Source organism: Echeneis naucrates, chromosome 4 (assembly GCF_900963305.1).
Source record: "Echeneis naucrates chromosome 4, fEcheNa1.1, whole genome shotgun sequence".
NCBI classification, from domain to species: domain Eukaryota; kingdom Metazoa; phylum Chordata; class Actinopteri; order Carangiformes; family Echeneidae; genus Echeneis; species Echeneis naucrates.
The window spans coordinates 1,074,525-1,092,599 of NC_042514.1; the positions used below are offsets into that span (position 1 = coordinate 1,074,525).

General features: G+C 45.5%; 1 protein-coding gene across 1 annotated transcript in view; it reads right to left on the minus strand.

The window, feature by feature from the left end:
- nr5a2 (nuclear receptor subfamily 5, group A, member 2) overlaps positions 1–18,075 on the minus strand; it is a 57,757-nt gene that overhangs the window by 16,647 nt on the left and 23,035 nt on the right. Inside the window, exons 5-6 of the mRNA XM_029499471.1 lie at positions 7,968–8,087; positions 4,490–4,637 (exon numbers count right to left, since the gene is read on the minus strand). Of these exons, the coding sequence (XP_029355331.1) occupies positions 4,490–4,637; positions 7,968–8,087 (268 nt within the window). The remainder of the gene's footprint in view (positions 1–4,489; positions 4,638–7,967; positions 8,088–18,075) is intronic.

Genomic DNA, 18,075 nt, shown 5'->3' on the forward strand with positions numbered 1-18,075 from the left:
TGTCTTCAGTGAAGTCGTTCACCTTCTATCAGGGAGGAGATTATCACTCTTCAGGAATTGATCTGCTAAGTGTTTGTAGGACTGTGAGGAATGATTGTGTGTATTGGGTGTTGAGCAAGAGACACACAAAATGGCAGACAGAGAGAGTGAGTGCGGCTTGGGTCAGAGTTCAGGACAGGATTACTCCGAGTTGTTGTCTGATGTCAGAACTCCGTTAATGGCTCTTTGATTTCCTTTAAAAGGCTTAAAGGCCTAATAGAAAGCCTGACAGGTGGTTTTATGTGACCAAGTGACAGATCAGCAGCGGGTCTGAGCGACGGGTAGGTTGAACGAAAGAGTCCTCCGTCCTGGATGTGCTGAGAGGAAATCTGAGTTTGAACCCAGCAGTGACGTTAAACCACACCAAAAAAAAAAAATCAACAGCAGACAGGCGGCTTCCTTATTGGCCAAGCCGACTCGATGACAGAGGTCTCACAGTGTTCAGCCAGCAGCCAGTTAACCCAGATCAGCAGGTCAAACTCCGTCAGGTGTAATTAGGTGAGACAGGTGCTGCCAGTCCTCGTAAACGGAGAGGAAAACCAGAGGAGCTGCCAGACCAGCGTGGGCTGGTAAACGCTCCCAGAGGAGGGAGCAGATTTGTAGACAAAGCCCGAAATAATGCCCCAACGTTGGCTGAAACAGAGCCAGTGACAAGCTGATAAAGGAGATAACAGAGGCCGGAGTTTGATTGTGCTGGTCCAAACTCCAAAAATATCTTATTTAAAGACGTCACAGCTGCAGTTCCATTAACTAGAAATGTGTCCATTATCTGAATTCCACAGCAGTCCAACACTTTAAGTCAAATTTCTTCATCAAGGAACGCTGAAAATCACTTTTGGTTTCATGAAGCATTTTGGTTACAGATGATCAAAATTAGTGATTTTTTTTTTTTTTATTGATGATGTTATAAGTTAGTTTATGAAATATGATGATAGATTGTTCTCTCAGGGAAAAGTTAAAAGGTCGGTTCAGTTAATATTATAGTATTTTCACATCCGAAATGATGATCAGTGTTTGTGAGAATCAGAAATCAGTGTCCATCATTAAAGCAGGACAGCCGGTCATTCAGGAGCTGCCTCAGCACCGTCTGGTGATCAGTCAGGCTCCGAGGGTGGAGGAAAAGACACCCACCCATCCATCCATCCACCCATCCATCCATCCATCCATCCATCCATCCACTTTGGCTCGTCGCTCATAGCTCCACGCTTTCGTTCTCTCTTCCTTTGTTTTTTCAGCTCCACCCGTCATTCCCACCTCAATCGCTCCTCGTTCATCTTCACCCACGTCTGAACTGCCATTCATCTCTTCTTCTCTATCGCTCAGTGTTTTTTTTTTCCTTTCCAACCCTCTCCCACTTAAAACATCTTAACTAGACTCATTTAAATGTGCCTCATAACTCCATAAAGCGTCATGAATTCACAGCAGTGCTCCTTTTTAGTCCGGAGGGCTGCAGCGGTCAGATATGTTTCAGTTTCAGTCTTAGTCTGGTTGCACGCAGATCGTGGCCTCGACTTCTGAACCAGTTTGTCTCTTAATTTGTGCCTTTCTTTCTCTCTGCACTCTCCATCCCCTCATCCTTTTAACTTCAGTTGATGGGAATACGGGAAACTTCGTCAACCTAACAGCTGATAACAAACCGCTTTAATTTTTAATCTCACAGGCTGCCAAATTAAATGTCTTTCTGCCGATTCTGGCTTCGGTCTGCTGGCGGTGTTGGGTGGGAAAAGCGAAATTTTTTTTAACTACAGCGAAGCCTGAACGGCTGCCTGGTTGATGGCCGCCGCCTGTTGACAGGATACAAACACAGAAATGACTGAGTCTGGTCTTTGTGTAAAATCTGCCTGGACGTTATTGAGAGGTGAGTTCACTGCAGCCCTGCAGTCCACCCCATCCTAAATGCAGCTATGTTAGGACCGAGGGACGGGGGCTCATTAGTATGTTCAGTGTGCCGCACACTGAAGGCAGACTCTTCCTGTTTTGTGCACGGCGAGGTCAGACACCAATCTGCTGACAACAACACAAACACAGCAACACAACGTGTTTAACCTTGATGAAAAAAGACGAGCAGTTTCTCTCTCTCTCTATTTCTGTATCTGACAGTATGTGCCTCTGCGCACAATGAGAACACACACACACGATTCCCAGACAGGTATGTGCTAATTAAGCAACAGCCGAGGCTGCTCCGAATCAATGCTCTGATCGGGGAAGCTGGCTAATTCATGTACATGCCCCCCCCCCCGCCACGTAAAGCCTGGCAAATATTCATTTCCTGAAACGAACCGAATCATTTAGAATTCGGTCGGGAATTGATTAACATCGGAAGGCGGGGACTGTTAATATTTACACCCACTGAGACCAACACAAGGGCCAGATAATGGAGCATGTAACCAGCACAAAGACTCACAACTTCATTAAAAAACAGCATAACAGCGATATTACCCCCCCTTTGTGTGCTGTTTGTTTTATGCAGGACCTTCAGCTTTCTGCTGAGGATGGAGCCATCATGTGAACCTTTGACCTGATCAGCACAGATAAAGTACGTCAGATAGTTTGTTGCTTGTTGTTACGGGAAAACTGACTCAACAGGCTGCTGTGTCCATCGAGGACGCTTCCAGCTAATGAAGCAGAGAACATTCAGTGTGCGATGGGACATGAAATGTGCTTCATCCTGCGATGCCAAAGCAAGTTGGCAACAGATGCAAACGGTCGGGGGCAGAATCGATTCTTGGTGATAATCCTGGCAGCCATGATTCATAAATACATCCATACAAGCAGACTCTGTGATCGGGAGGCACCGAAAACACGATCTGTCACAATGAACCAACACATTAACTGAATACCATCCTGAGCTACTGTCACGCTTCGTTTCACTACAAGTCTTATTAATTGGCTTAAACAGACACAGATTCATGAACACACATCCACCTGCTCTCCTGCTGCCACACACACGATACACAATCCCTCAGGTAAACGAGTGCAACACAGCCCATCACGCACAAACATCTCCTGTCCGGCCGTGTGTGATATTAATCTCCTGGCTTTACATTGCACGAGCCCTTCCCACCGCAGCCCCCCCCTCCTCAGTCAGCATTCATGGCGTCCGTGTCTGGCTTCTTTTGCAGGAGGCACGGGCTACGCCAGTGAACAGGCACTGCCGGGGGCGATACATATCCCTCAGGTGAGCCTTTCATTATGGATGATGTTTCTGCCAAATTATTTAGACCCTGAGCCCCAGAAACACCCTCCACACACAAACAACGCACACCCCTGCACACACATCTACACACACCAAAGCCCCGCCGATATCCACCCCGTCCCTCTGCTTTTTCTACGCCGCCCCACGAACAACACTAACGCAAACATTAATCCTGCCTGATTACCTCAGTGTGCGTCTGTGTGCGCGAGGCCTCGCCAGGCAGTTCATTAGTCCCTCTTTCTTTGTTTAGAGGCAGTAAAAAAAGTGAAAGCGTAACCCTCGTTGGTTACAGACAAGGTGGGGGGGGCAGCAGCTGATATATTATCAGCATACATATTCATCATATGTATGCTGCTGCTGCTCTCAGTGGCGTAAAAGGGACCGGCCGAGCAAAACTACCTGAACATCACTGACTTCCCTAATGAGAGGTGTGTGTGTGTGTGTGTGTGTGTGTGTGTGTGTGTGTGTGTGTCCCTCAGAGGCCATTTGCTGCAGACTTGTTAGAGAAGAGACACAGATGACAGTCTCCTGGCATCATCTGACCTCGGCTTAGAGAGTGGAGAGTAGATTTGGGATCCGAACACACACACACACACACACACACACACACACACCAGCAATGCCCTTCTCTCCATCCCTTAACTCATTTGGCTACTTATCCCTCCACTGATCTCTTGGGCTCGGTTCCCTCCCACCCTTCCTTCTTTCTCAAAATCCTCCCACCATTTCCCACTCCCTCCCACTTCACCATCATCCTTCTCAGATGATCTATATTCCCTCCAACTCCCTGTTTTCCTTTCTAAACCACCAAAGCTCCAACAGAGAGGGAAAAACCTAAAAATGGCCTTTGACTCCCTCCCAACTCTTCCATCTCTCCATCCTTATATTTTTTTACCCATATCCAGTTTACACTATGTGACCATACCAACTATTGATGGGTAATCCAAAAGTAGACACTTAATTCCATTGTTCATATTATTTTTAGATCCCAGCTCGTATCGATGTTCTTCTCTGTGTTTGTGAACGTTGTGGCCCAGCAGAAGGACTGAGAGAGTTCCCTCCCCTGCTTCCTTCCTCCCCTACTTTCTCTTTTGTCCCTTCCAGAACACTGGTCCTTTCCTTCCTCCCCTCCCACCTCCCTTCCTCTTTCCTTCCACCCTAACCCCCCCCACCATGGATCCTACATCAGCATTGCCTAGAAGCATTTACCTGATTTAAATGAACATTTTAAACACAGGAGCTTCAGAGACTCACCCAGGCTGAACAGGACCAGGAACTTGAGGCAGACGAACTCCCGCTGGTCCAGCTGCAGGGAGCGCAGCTTGGCCACGAGCTCCTGGGCGTGACTCAACAGGTTGTTGAGCGTGGCTCCGGCCTGTGAGGCGATCACTGCAAAGTCCACCTGGAAGGAACAGGGAGTCAGAAACACCTTTGGATGAGAGCTGAAAGTTTTTGACCAACAGGCATTGATTGATTTGTGGATGACGCCTTCGATATTCATGACAACGCCAACAACGTGTAGCATCGCTGAAAAAATAACATTCAGTGCAGCTGCGCAGTCGACGTAACACACACAGGTGGATGTGCACAAACAGCAGCTGTTTATTTTGGTGACAGCATGTGTGCTCACACATAGATAGATTCAAACACACGCACCTTCTCCAGGTGAACCTTATATCTGCAGCCGCAGCACATTTGTCTGGGAGGCAAGTCCTCAGCTGCCATTCAGAGTACGCTGGGCCATATTAAATTTTTATATTTATTGACAATTCATTACCATAATTGACTGAGCGAGGGTTTCCAGGGGAAGGTAGATGTTGGCATGTGCAGTTCCTAAAGCTCAGGGAGGAAGACGGTCCCTGCGAGCTCCCATTTGCAATTAAAAGCAGCCTGGATTTGGAATTTATTTATCGTGTAAATAGGATGATTGGAGCCTGATTTTCATCGGAATGAAGAAGAGTCGGTGAAGTAAATGTGAACAACGCACCACATTTTGTTTTTTTCAGCCTTCTTTCATTTTACTACACTTCACTCAATACTTCCCTGGCTCTTCTCCTTAGCTCCTCTGTCCCACTCTCCTTCCCTCTTCCCACCTTCCAGACGTTAAGAGTTATGACCGGGTGCGGATACTGCCCCCCTTCCGAGATGTCAATCAATTTACATAAAATCAACTGTGCATGAAATAACTTCATTGAAGGATTGGACTGTTGATAGTGATGCCTTGGGTTATTGCCTCCTAACCCAAAGTGAAAAGGGAGGAGAGGGGGAAAAAAAAAAAACACTATAATGTCACTATAGCAGACTTAGCACTAACCCCGGTGACCTGTGTATCAATCAATCAGTCAATACTGCTTTATTATCCCTCCTGGAGAGACATAGAGTAAATATATGAATAAACCTTTAAATCTTAATCCATCATGAATACGATGAACCATCTGAGTAGAAAATGTACCTTGTTTGAAAGCAGATTCGACAACTGTCTGAGCAAAATCTGTTTTGGGTTGTTTCTCTCTCTCTCTTTTTTAGCATTTCTTCATCATTTGAATTTCATGTACACCAGGAGCGTCGTGCTATCAAAACATCAGAATTTTTCACACTGAAAACCGACTGCAAAGCTGCGAGGCCTTGTTAAATCATTCAGCAGCTCGGTCCAGCCTTTGTCATCTCATGTTTGCATGCGTTCTGACAAGTTCTACTTTGCATTTGGTCCAGTGACAGAACAGAGAGCAAGCCTCCTTTCTTCACTTCAACCCAAAACTATTAAAAAAACACTCAGGGCCATTTCTCACTGCTGTCGGTGACATGATGATATGCAGCAGTAGAGAAAACCAAAGCCAGAAAAAGACAGGAATTAGCAAACAACATCAGGGCAAGAGAACGAGCAAGACAGAGAGCAAATGACAGACTATAACAGTAAATCTGCTGCTGCCATGGATTTCTTCTCAAAGGTCAGAATGAGTGCAGCGTTTGACTGACGAGAACTTGATTCGAATAAAAGGGGGAGAAACATCTGTCTAAACTCTTCATGTGAGCAAATCCTCTCTCCTTTTTCTGCCAATCTGAGGAGAGACTTCGGCTGAAACTTCTTTTATAGAACGAATGAGCCCATCTGCCCTTTATCAAATTATTAACCCTTTAAATTACACTTGATTGTTCTACTTTAGGAGTCAATTCATGCGACAGTTTAAAATCCTCGAACGGCTGTCGACATGTTGGTGCAGATTTGTCCCTTTTTATGCCTGTATCTACACTGTTTGTTATTATTCTGATCAAAACAGTCGAAAACTTTTTTCCTATTTCAGGTACATTATTTTCAGGCCTGTGTGTGTTTAGGAGTTAAAACCCAAGTTGTGTATTTTCCGACTGAGCCTGCTAACACTTAGGACATCTGTCCTTCACTACAAAATAAACTTCAATCCTTCGCCGTGAGCTGAGTAAACTCTAAAATCACCGACATGAGTCAGGAAGATGAGAAATATAATTAAAATGTATTATTTACGAAACGCATTCTTTCCTAATGACAACATAATAACATCAAGTAAACCAATATGAATAGTTAACACACAATGCAGTGTGTGTCTGTGTGTGTGTGTGGTTGCTTTGGGTGATGTAGCTCCTGTGGTCTAAACATCCCTGGTGTTATCACTGTGCTGTCACCGCTGGCCAGGCAGAGAATAATAGGAGATAATGAACGGTTTCTCTCTCTCTCCCATGCACACACACACACACACACACACACACACACACACACACACATTTCCCCATTGCCCCCCCCCAAACACACACACCCCCCCAACACCAGCTGTTCATTAACCAAAGTATGCAAACGAAACTACCGTCCCCCCCGACTATCTGCCCTTCCTCCTCCTCCTCCTCTTCGCCTCATCATCTCCTCCCTGATGGACTCTCCTTCCTTCCTCTCGTGTTCTTTCTCTTTTTCTTTCACTGTCCTTCCTTACTTCTTTCTCTCCTCTACTCTCAGTCCTGTTCTCCATCTCTCCATTTTTTAATCTTCACTGCTTCAATCAGTTTTCAGCACATCCACACTCCTTCCGTCTCCTCCTGCAGTTATCAGTCCGTCCTCCATCATTTCTCCCCCACCTGTTACCCAAACATCTCTCCTTCCTCTTTCCTTTCTTGGGCAAAGTGTCCTTGCTCCAATAGTATAGTCCACTGTCTATTGTCAGAAAACATTTGTGTGTCTTCTGTGTGAACTCAGAGGCAGATTATGAACACACACTTGTTGGTTTTTGTTGTCTCTTTGTTGCTCTGGGTCTGTGTGTGTTTTTTGCGAGTGCATTCATGACAAAAACAGAATAACAGCATCCTGAAAAAATGTGAATCTGGGCCATTCTGGCCTCAAGCATGAGCTCCTGCCAACTTCCTCAAAGGCTCCAGTAAAACAAAATACCACAGCCACATTTTTATAATCTGTCCACCTACTCGCTGTGCTACAGCCCGACTGAGCGTTTTATTTACTCACAGCTGGAGTCTTCATGCACCGAGGACAAAAGAAAAAATGCTAAATTGATTTTCTTGGTGACATTAGTTTATATCTATAACCATAATCTATTTTTAATGAAGCAGGGACTCCTGCGTGGCTGAGTGATCGATGATGCTTTAAGGGACCCGTTGAGGTGTTTGAGGTTCCCTAAGGAGCAGCTGATGCACGGCTGGCAGGTTTTTTTGAAGCGGTGGAGGCAGATCCCCGGGTGGAGTTTAACCAACTCACCTGCTGGCCGGTGACCAAGAGGATGGAGCCCTCCTTGGCATGCACCACCTGCCGGAAGACGTGGTCGAGGATGAGGAGTTCGCTCCAGCAGTTCTGCAGCAGCTTCATCTGGTCATCCACCTGAACACAGAGAAACGTGTCAGCGTTGGAGTTTGTGCGACACGGCTGGCTGTAACAGCACTGTGTGTTGTGGTGTAATAACTCAATCGTCACTGCTTCACTGCTTCAATCACAAAAACAAACCAAAACGTTCTTCAGAGTCGGAGACAACAGTTTGTGAGCAACATCTGTCATCTTTACACAACCAGACAAATCAACATCTGAAATATCTCCACATTTCCTGGCAGCTACGTGGATGATAAAATGAGTTTTAGTTTTGAAGACAGATAACCAACCAATCCCGCTGAAGAAATAAAGCTTCAGGTGGGAAAAATGAATTTGATCTATTGTCGTAAGTTACAACTATAAGAGGACAAAGTGTCACATCCTCAAAACAAAAAGTGAAGTCCGCCCGAGGAGCTTGAAAATATCACAGGCAGCTGTTTGCGAGGGAAGCTCGCTCATGGGTCAATCACTATTGATCAGTTTCACACCACGGGCGTTGCTTTTTCCGCCTTACACAAAGCTCCAAAGTCCCTCCGTTTGCGCTCTGAAGCTTTTCTCATGTGAACCTTTTCTACACTCAGTTAAGCACTTTGCTACGTGCCTGATTTAACAATGTTGTTTGTCCGTTGCCAGCAGTTTCTGAGTGATTCTACAGATGATAATGATTAAGTAACTGTCACCCACCCTCCTGAACGACAGCCGCCGGCTCCCAGGGCCTGCTAGGTGAGCTGATGCAGGTGAAACGCCAGGTTTCTGCACCAAAACAACCCTCTCCATTGTAACGCTGCTCTCTTCCCATGCCTGTCTGCGTTAATCATTACATTCTCAGGCAGAAAGGACACATTAAGAACGAAGGAATGAGGAAAAAAGGTATGAGAGGCTCTTTCTCCTCCTCCCCTTTGTTTTTTTTACCCAATCAACAAACATTGTGCTCTTTGTGGTATCTTTGGGAATAATGTGTCTTTCTGGGCACGCTGCGGTTTCGTGGTGATGTGATTTACTTTGTTGCTTTCGCTCTGTGAGAACCGTCTGTGATGTTCATCGCCAATGTCAACGGCAACTCGCAGGATGAAGAATGTGGATCGATGTTGTAACTTTGTGACCCAGGCAGGTGCAGCTGAGAGGAATTTTCTCTTTGTGCCGTCTGGGTATTATGCGTCGGAACCATCTGCGGAAATCCGCCGTGAACTTCAATATTAATTTGTTGTCAACAACTTGCAGCTCTGCCAACGAGCATAAAACACTTTGAGTGTGTGTGATGTGGCACTAGCTTTGGGCTGACTGCGGTACGAGTCGATCAGGGTTATTTCGAAACAGTCTGTTTACCGTTCATGCAGGAATAACACTGACCACGCACACTGTCGGGGGACATGAACACTTCAGATCCAGCTGCCATTTGGTAGCTGCACAGGCTTTGACCTCAGACTGTGCAAAAACCCAAATATGTAGAAAGGAGGATAAAGGAAGCGTGCAGTGAATGTATGCAGGGACAAATCTAAGAAGTCATCCGTTCTTCTTTTATCACAACAAAGCTCCAGCGACCTTTCCTGACATTTCTGACAGTATGGCTGCCTCTTCTCGTCTTCCTCGCTCCTCCTTTTCATACATCTATTTTCTGAGGCTCCACTGTGGAGGCGTGTCAAGCGACAGCAAAATTCAAATGCCTTCATTAAAACCATCAGAGAGCGACAGAGGTGGCGAAAGGAGGGAGATCTCTGCTGGGCCCCCGTGCTCGTCTCCTCGTCCCCCCCATCTAAAGTGTGTGTTGGGGGGGTACATGTAAGGCCCAGGCTCTTCAAAGGACCCCCCCTTCGCCTGTCACTGAAGCTGGCAAGTGTCGGGGTCCTCATCAAAGGGCTGTCCTACGACTGCCTGCCTGGAAGCTCTTCCCTGACAAGAGGTCTGCGTCATCAAAGAGGGGGAGACGGCGGCCGATAGCAGGCTAGACGAGGGCAGGGGAGACCCCGGGGGGGTGGGGGGGCTCGTGACAGACAGCCAGGCGTGTGGACAGGCCAAAGGGGTAGGGGTTCAGTTCGCTGACCTTTTAAGTTCCAGCGACACACGCTGTTTCCCTGACAAGCTCTTCCTTTGCTCTGTCAAATGAGCAGCATTGGCGGCGCCTGATCCTGCAGGATCTGCTGCCTGCCCGCTCAGATAATATGAACCTTCTGACACAGCTGACGACAGATTCGTCATGAACGTTGTCTCCTCGCAAAGACAATGCAGCCCATAAAACACGAGCTGATTACAGACTTTTCAGACTGACACTACAAAGTTCAAACAAGCAGCTTGTTGAAGTCCAATAAAGCAGATAAAATATTTAGTTGGTCCACTCTTATCTGGCCACACAGCTACGGAAAATTAAGATAACACTGCCAGTTTCCAGTTTACTGTTTCAAATGTCAACTCAGAAGGAAGCAAACTTGTTGTAGTTGTTGTTTTCTCACTTCCTAAGTGTGTTTCTATTCATCCTCATCTTCCAGTCTTCTCCAGGTAACTAAACTTCACACTCTCCAGTTTTCTTTTTCTTTACTTGAGAAAAGTCATTTCGATTCATTATTTAATGCAAGACGCACACAAAATTAATGTAACATATGATGTAAGAAGATGATGTGGGACCCCCCCTCCATTTTAAACGACCAGTAGCAGTTCAAATAGTTACTACTTACTGTAAACATGCATTCAAGCCACCAACAAATGCTGGCCATAAATGATTATCGTCCCCTAAATAGATACTTCCGCCTGTCAAAAGATGAATCTGCATTTACAGTAACAATCTAAAAAAGAATTTAAAGCCATGGAGATGTTTCCTTCCTCTTGCTTCCAATGTGCCCATTTTGACAATCCCAAGTTTTTACTTGTCCTTGAACAGAGCAAAACTCATTATAAGGATTTACCTTCTAAAGGTTTGAGCTCATGCAGAAAAAAAAAAACACTCCCCAGAAATCAGTTCAAACTGGCCCTCAAAAAAATCCACATTTAATGCTACTTTTCAAGGTGTGATCTAGTTAATATTTTAATATTATCACCAGTGTTTGGTTTAAAAAAACATTCCAAGCAGGAACTTCTACTTGCAGCAAGCCAGCAATGAAAAATACATATCCTCCAAGAAACCAATTTAACACCTTTATGATCGTTCAGGCGAGTGGGATCAATGCCCGGATCAATCGCTTAGCCCATAGCTTTTGTTCAAAACCACTGGCTGAGATTAATGGGATTTTCCAGAGAGAGAGAGAGTTAAAAAAAAAAAAAAAAGAGAGAGAGAGAGAGCATGTATGTGAGAGAGAGAGAGGGGGGGGGGAATGAAAGTGCCAGACAGGGAATGAGAGAATGAGAAAAGACTTGGGGGAAATTGAGAAAATAAAACATAGAGATTAAGAGCAGATAGCCTATTCCCTCCATTTCTGGGCAAATGTAAATTAATTGGAAATGGAGCATTCAGACGCTCCCTGACAAAAGTAATGTTTATTCATAGCCCCCCGCTAAGAGTAGAGCAATTATCATGGTGTGTTGAGTCAAAACAGGCCAGTGTAGTCCAATCTTTCCCCCCTTTCTTGTGGCCGGGTTTTGGTCTAGTGCCACGAGCATTGTTAAGCTTCGTACGGTACGGCGGGCTTTAACGAGAGTACACAGCTGGATCTGATTTTAATAAGTAGTTCCATTTTTGATGTGGCCTAATGAACAGATTAATGGAATCTCCTTCTGTGGAGCCTTAATGAATGGAGAGAATCGCGTTTTAATATTTTTATTGTTATTATTATTTTTTTATTTAACGCAGGGGGGAGAACAGACAGACAACGCGCAGACGATGAGTTTATCTGCCTCAAACGGCTCGTACATAAACAATAGCTGTGCCTCTGTCTTTCCGTTTCTCTCTGCTGGACGAGAATCAATGCTGTCTCCGAGTACTACAGGTGAGGTTTGAAGCTGACATCAATGCTCGTGCGTCTCTAGCAGCCGTCCTTTGGTGCAGTCCTGTCTTGGCATCTGTTCGCCTTGAGCCAAACAGGCCCCGTATTCACCTGGGAACAGGCATTAATTCACCTAGTACAGCGCCTGTTGTTCTCAGAGCGCAGCGAATGCTTAATTATGCCGTGCCTGAACGTAGCGCAGCTCATTTCCAGTTTAGTTTGGTAATTTAATTGAAAAGAGTCTCAGTGTGGGGCTCCATCGCCAACAATAGGATTTTTGCTCAGCTAATTGGTCATCAGTGTTTCACAAATCATGAGGTGGTTGAGAGTTTTTCCTGTGAAATCACACGCAGCCCTGTTGACCTGAGCTCAAGTTTTATTACCAGTCTATTTATTTGCCTGTTGTCTGAACAAAGACCAAATTACAAAGGAGTCAAATCGTCCTTCAAAAAAATCAATCCTGCGTCTTGTTTTAGACCGAATACCGCTGCAAATCATTTTTGGCAGCTGTAACTTTAAAAAGCCACAAATAGAGTTGTGTCCACTGAAAGAAAATGGCAGACTGAGCAACTAAATCCCACGGATGTCCCAGCTATGTGACCCGGTGGGGCGGCAGAGGGGAAAGAAAACCATTACACCGTCCTGTTCGGTCCCCCACCGTCCTGAGGCAGCTCTTGTTTACTGAGGCCTGCAGTCCGATGCTAAGGTTGGTGAGGTGATAAGAATGCTGGGAAAATGAGCAGGTGGCGCTGCTCGCTGTGGCCGGGAACGATAATATTGGTGATAAAACGACTAAGTTCAGTGAAACTCAGACGAGGCCGGAGCCTGAAGCTACTTAAGATACTCCACACAAACACACACACCTGTTGGTCACCTGCCATGTTTACCTCGTCGTCAATCCTCAGACTTGTTCAGGATTTACATCATCACCATCTCGTGCTATGGACGACAAAGGTCGACAGTGGTTGTTGCTTTTTGTGTGACTTGTGTCATTCAAATAGAATCACTAACATAAATTGTGGGATTAGACTGATGGGGAAAATTAAGATATTCTTTTTTTTTCTTTGGCCTGTAGTTAAGATTTCAGTTTATATTCTTAAATGATCCCAGACTGATCCCAGACTGCCATCAGAGACCTCCTGAAGCGAGGTGGCTTAACGTCAGCTTGATGCCACTCACTGCGGATGCATCCTCTGTTCAAACGTACATCACTGTATCCACGCTCGTCAACGTTTCATGGCACTGGCACCTGCTTTTCTGCTGCATGTATCTCTAATCCAGCATATCAGACAGTTCAGAATGCCTGCGGATTTATCTCCAACTGAGCACACAGAAACCTTAGACCGTTATTATGTTATTATGTTATACTGTTATTAAGATACCACAGCCATTCTGGGAGATCAGCATCACTGTTGTCACAGGAAGAACTCGTGTTTGGATAAAAGCCTTTTGCCGAAATCAGTTGTGAAAAACTTGTTTGGTCTTCGTCGGTCTTAAAGCTCAGTCCAGCAGAAAACTACAAACACGTTTTAACTCAGCAGACATTGGAGCAGAGTCAGATTCTCTCTGAAACCGGACAACGATCTGTTTGGAGTTTGTTTGTAGGCCATCTTGGTTTCTTTGAATTTCGGAGGAGTGACGACTGGATCTGACCTGCTCTGTACTGATTCTGATTGGCTGATTCAGTCTGTCAATCAGTGTAGCTCCGCCCCATAACCCCTCCCCCCCTTCCTGCTCTGTTTCACCCTAAATGGTGAATCTTTTAAAAAATGAGCATCACGTTGAATTGAAGAGTTGAGTTGAGAGACATTTTCTCAACCAGAAGTGAATTTATTTTTTATGGATTTTTTTTTTTTTTTGGACATTCATTGGCAGCATAGATAATCTTTTAAAAGAAATCTGATAAGGCTTAAATACTGATCTAATAAATTCATGCCCTTGAAAAAACTATTAGTTAAATGTTTTCGGGTGAAGGTTCATCGTGAATGAACGCTGTTTGTGTGTCAGAAAGAATGCTCATCTGTCTCTAAGTGCGTGCCGACGTGCGATCGATACTGCCGGGGTGCTGGGATTGATCGGTTCCCACGGTGACTGCATTAACAGACTCTGGGGGCCGACCTTTGACCCTGACGAACACGCAGCTTTCGATTGGCCGCGCTCGCTCCCTCTCCCCATCTCCACATCTTGGTCGAAAGAGAAAGCAGAAGCCCAGCCAGTGATCGTACGTGTCCTCGTTCCCGTCTTTGTCCTTTTATTCCACACTGCCTCAGCGGCCTAAGAAGGTCCTTCCTGTTTCACCTGGATACAGATAAGCAGCTGCCCATCCGAGCAAAAGCAGCTTAACAGTTTGCATCCTCAATAAATATACAAGTATGTGATGAATAAATAACAAAGATGCTTAAGAATCTTGATACGACAGCTGCTACGGGTAAAAAGAATGGATCATTGTGAGGTTAATTTGTTAGCTTAAGCACACACACACCGGCATATCTGTGAGAATGCAGAAGGCTGGCACGACATTCATGAGGCAGGAAAAACAAAGTATCTCTGTGGGTCTGTGTGTTTCAGGGGAAGATCGTCTCGTTTCCTCAAGGTCGCTGACGATGGCAACAAACCTCGCCTCTGTCTGATATCAGCGCGGGGATTTGAGGATGAACCAGCCGTGCCCAAACTTTCCTATTCCGTTTTTACTTGATGCATAAGCATATGAAAGATAGAAAAATCAATAAGGCAAGAGAACAGGCCAGAGAGAGGTCTGACATGAATTTCAATGGAGATCTTTTCATGCAAGCAATGTTTATTGTTGTCTGCTATGGCGAGTCTGTTTATGAGATGTGTGCTCAATTTTCAGGTCGAATTTGGCCGTTTTTCCGAAGCGACGCAGATCATACGGGTTCTAAAAAGGAAGCTGAGGTTCATATGTGAAGGCGAAAATTAGGTTATGAGAAACACACGTATGTGCTGCTGCCTCATTTCTGAAGAAAGTTAATCCACGAGTACATGGCTTAAAGGAATTTTTCCTTTTCACCAAGTTATTGTTTTCAGGATACCTCAGAAGAACCCCCCCCCACCACCACCACATGCACAGATGTGAAATCTCAGGGCTTAGAGCTAAGAAGCTATCAACTAATTATCAAAAACACAGAGAAGCCCTAATCAATTATTCACATGAACATTAGACCGCTAATACACAAGCAGCCGAGGGAACGGCATCTCCCAAAAGTAAGCCTTCCTCCTCCCTCACACACACACACAGCCTCCTGCCCCTTTCCGGCCTCGCCTCTCTCTCCTTTACGTTTCCCCTCCGACGTCAAATGCAGACAGAGAAGATGAACGCCATCCAAATGTAAAATGAGTTGTGTTTGCTGACTGTATATAAGATTCTTGGCCGGGAGGTACTGATCATAGAAATCCTATTGATCCATCAACACCCACCCACACACACAGACACACACAGACACACACAAACACACACCCAGAGCTTAATCTACTCGGCCATTCCCGGGCATTAAGCCGCAACCACTGGATTTTCATACAGTGCAATCATTATTTGAGTTAATGCTGCAATTTATGACTTGATGTTTGAGTGGAAGCTCGGTGCAGGAGATGCAGTATAAGAAGGTGAGAGGGTCAGTCTGTGTGTGTGTGTTGGTTAAAAGTGAGGTTTTGCATCCACTTTATTAAATGGTCATGACTCTGTTAGATGTGAGTGAGAACAGGATGCATGTGCACCAACGGGAGAGCATTTTAGTGCAAGCGTGTGTGTGTGTGTGTGTGTGTGTGTGTGTGTGTGTGTGTGTGTGAGACATTCATTGACAGTAGGAAATGACCCAGTAATCCTCGACTGGCTGTCTTTGCATTAAGAGGAAAAACAAGACAAGAAAACAGGAGACAAAGAAGACAGCAGGCTAAAGGCTTTCCCCTTTTCTATTATTCAGAACAGGAGAGACTCCCTCACACACACACACACACACACAGAAACACAACATACACACAACAGTCGGTAATATACTTCAACGCAGCAGTGAAGACTGAAGCTGTTTTAAAATGCAGAGACTGACGCTGTGTTGCTTTCTGTCTGAGAGGGCGGGAGACACAGATTCCCATTAGGGATTGACGCGCTGGGATGGATGTGCGGGGGGGGGGGGGTCTTTTTCTTTTTTTTTTTTAGTGCTGGAGAGTTTAACAGGGTTTTAAAACGAGACAGCTGTGGGTTCTCATCCAAACGTGGCACAGCTCCAGAGATCACCGCCTTTGATGGCCAAATTAAATATCTGAATTAACTAATTGAGCATTTCCGAAGCTCTTGTGATATGTAAACAGTCCAAGTACAAGGAAGCTGAGGCATCAAAAAACACAACGCTGCAGAACAGATGGAGCCCCGCTTCCTCTTGAAGTGCACCTCCAGGTCTCATCTGACAGAAACTGCCACGAATGCATGTGCGTTTAGGGGAAAGCCATCTTGCCGTAGCGCTGCTGCGGCACGATGAGGCCTGGTGGTGCCGCTGCAACATGTGGCGTATAAACTGTTGGCCTCAGGGAAGGTGAGACTGCGGCTTGCCACCTGAAACCTCGTCTCTTTTTGGTTATTGTTCAGCATCCCTGGTTCATTTCCAGAGGTTTAACGTCGTTGTCAACACCTTTCTCGGCAAATCCCATTTCTGCATATTTGCTTTATTGCTCGTTATTGTTGCAGCTCAGTCAAAAAGCCTCTTTTTATCGCCCTCCGAGAGGTCGCAATCCTTAAAGAGCACGGCGCTGTAATACCTATTTTTAGTGCCGTGCCTTTATTGCATATGTATGGAATCATTTATTTGTGGCTCGTGCCAGGTTTGCAGTCAAAGACGGTTTTTTGGGGGGGGTTGGAGAAAGAGATTGTCAGATGGAGAGGTGAGGAAGAAGGAATGGTGTGAAAGTCGTAAAATGTCCTGGTGTGGTGTGAACCAAATGAGGAAAATTAAAACCAGCACAGAAAGGAACGCTGAAAGCAGGGATAGGGAACAGGTGTCTTTGTCCTACTTTGCCAGCGGAGCTAAAGCCATTTTCTCGGCTGGGTCGTTGTTTGGCGTGCGGCCCCATTGAAATTTCTTTCCCGTCGTCACAACACAACCACAGTGTCTAGTGTTACTCCTATGTGCTGCATGCATCACTCACCGCTGTGCAAATTCAATCACCAGCCTTACCAGTTGAATATAAATAACCCCTCAGCTCTTGAGTTTTGTAAAACTACCCGGCAGGCTGTCGACTCTGCTCCACCACTGTCTTATCTATTGTCTCCCGGACTTCAACCCCCCCCAACGCCCCCTCCCGCCCAATCCCAAAAAGCCTCCCCACTCCCTGTTCAGAATAGACATGCCGTAAATAAGCATCAAAAATAGACATTGGGGGACAACTGCTGACAGCCCGGTGACGAAAGCGGCAGACACGGCCACAACTTCTAGGCAGGCCGGATTACATGCAGATAATTGAGGCCACGCAACACTGGAACATAAGGAGTCGGAGGCGCTGTGTGTGTGTGTGTGTGTGTGTGTTTAAACCTACTTGAAGGTTTTGTGTTTCAGACAAAGTCTTTGTCTTATGAAGTTTGCTTCACAGTATCCAACAAAAGTACACACAATTTGGCCCGTACGTGTCTCCTTATTTATTCTTTGTGGCGTTTTTAGAACGTGTTCAGACAGAAATTGGATTTTTCATCTCTCTCGGTAAACAACGCTAAACGTCAGAGCACTTTGTTGCTTTTCAATCTCTGCGTTTTACAAAGACAAGATGTAGCCGGGCGTAAAAGAGGAAGATAAATTAGCTGACAGGTTCGCATAGTTGTTTGTGGTGAGTTTAGTTTGGAGGTTGAGGGTCGGTGCAGAGCGGCAGCAGCCTCAGCCCCTTTGACCTCCAGGAAATCCTATAGTGTGGAGATATTTAGAAGCAAAATGCCGACACTTGTGTGTATATTTACCGCTTGTCTGACAGCATTTTGCTGCCCTCAGCCTCCCGGCCTGCCTGTAGGTAACAATACTTAGTTTTTTCCAAAAGGATTGTGTCTAATTTTGTCGTCTGCTGCTGTTTTAGCTCGCAGAGTTACTGATGGGAGGCAC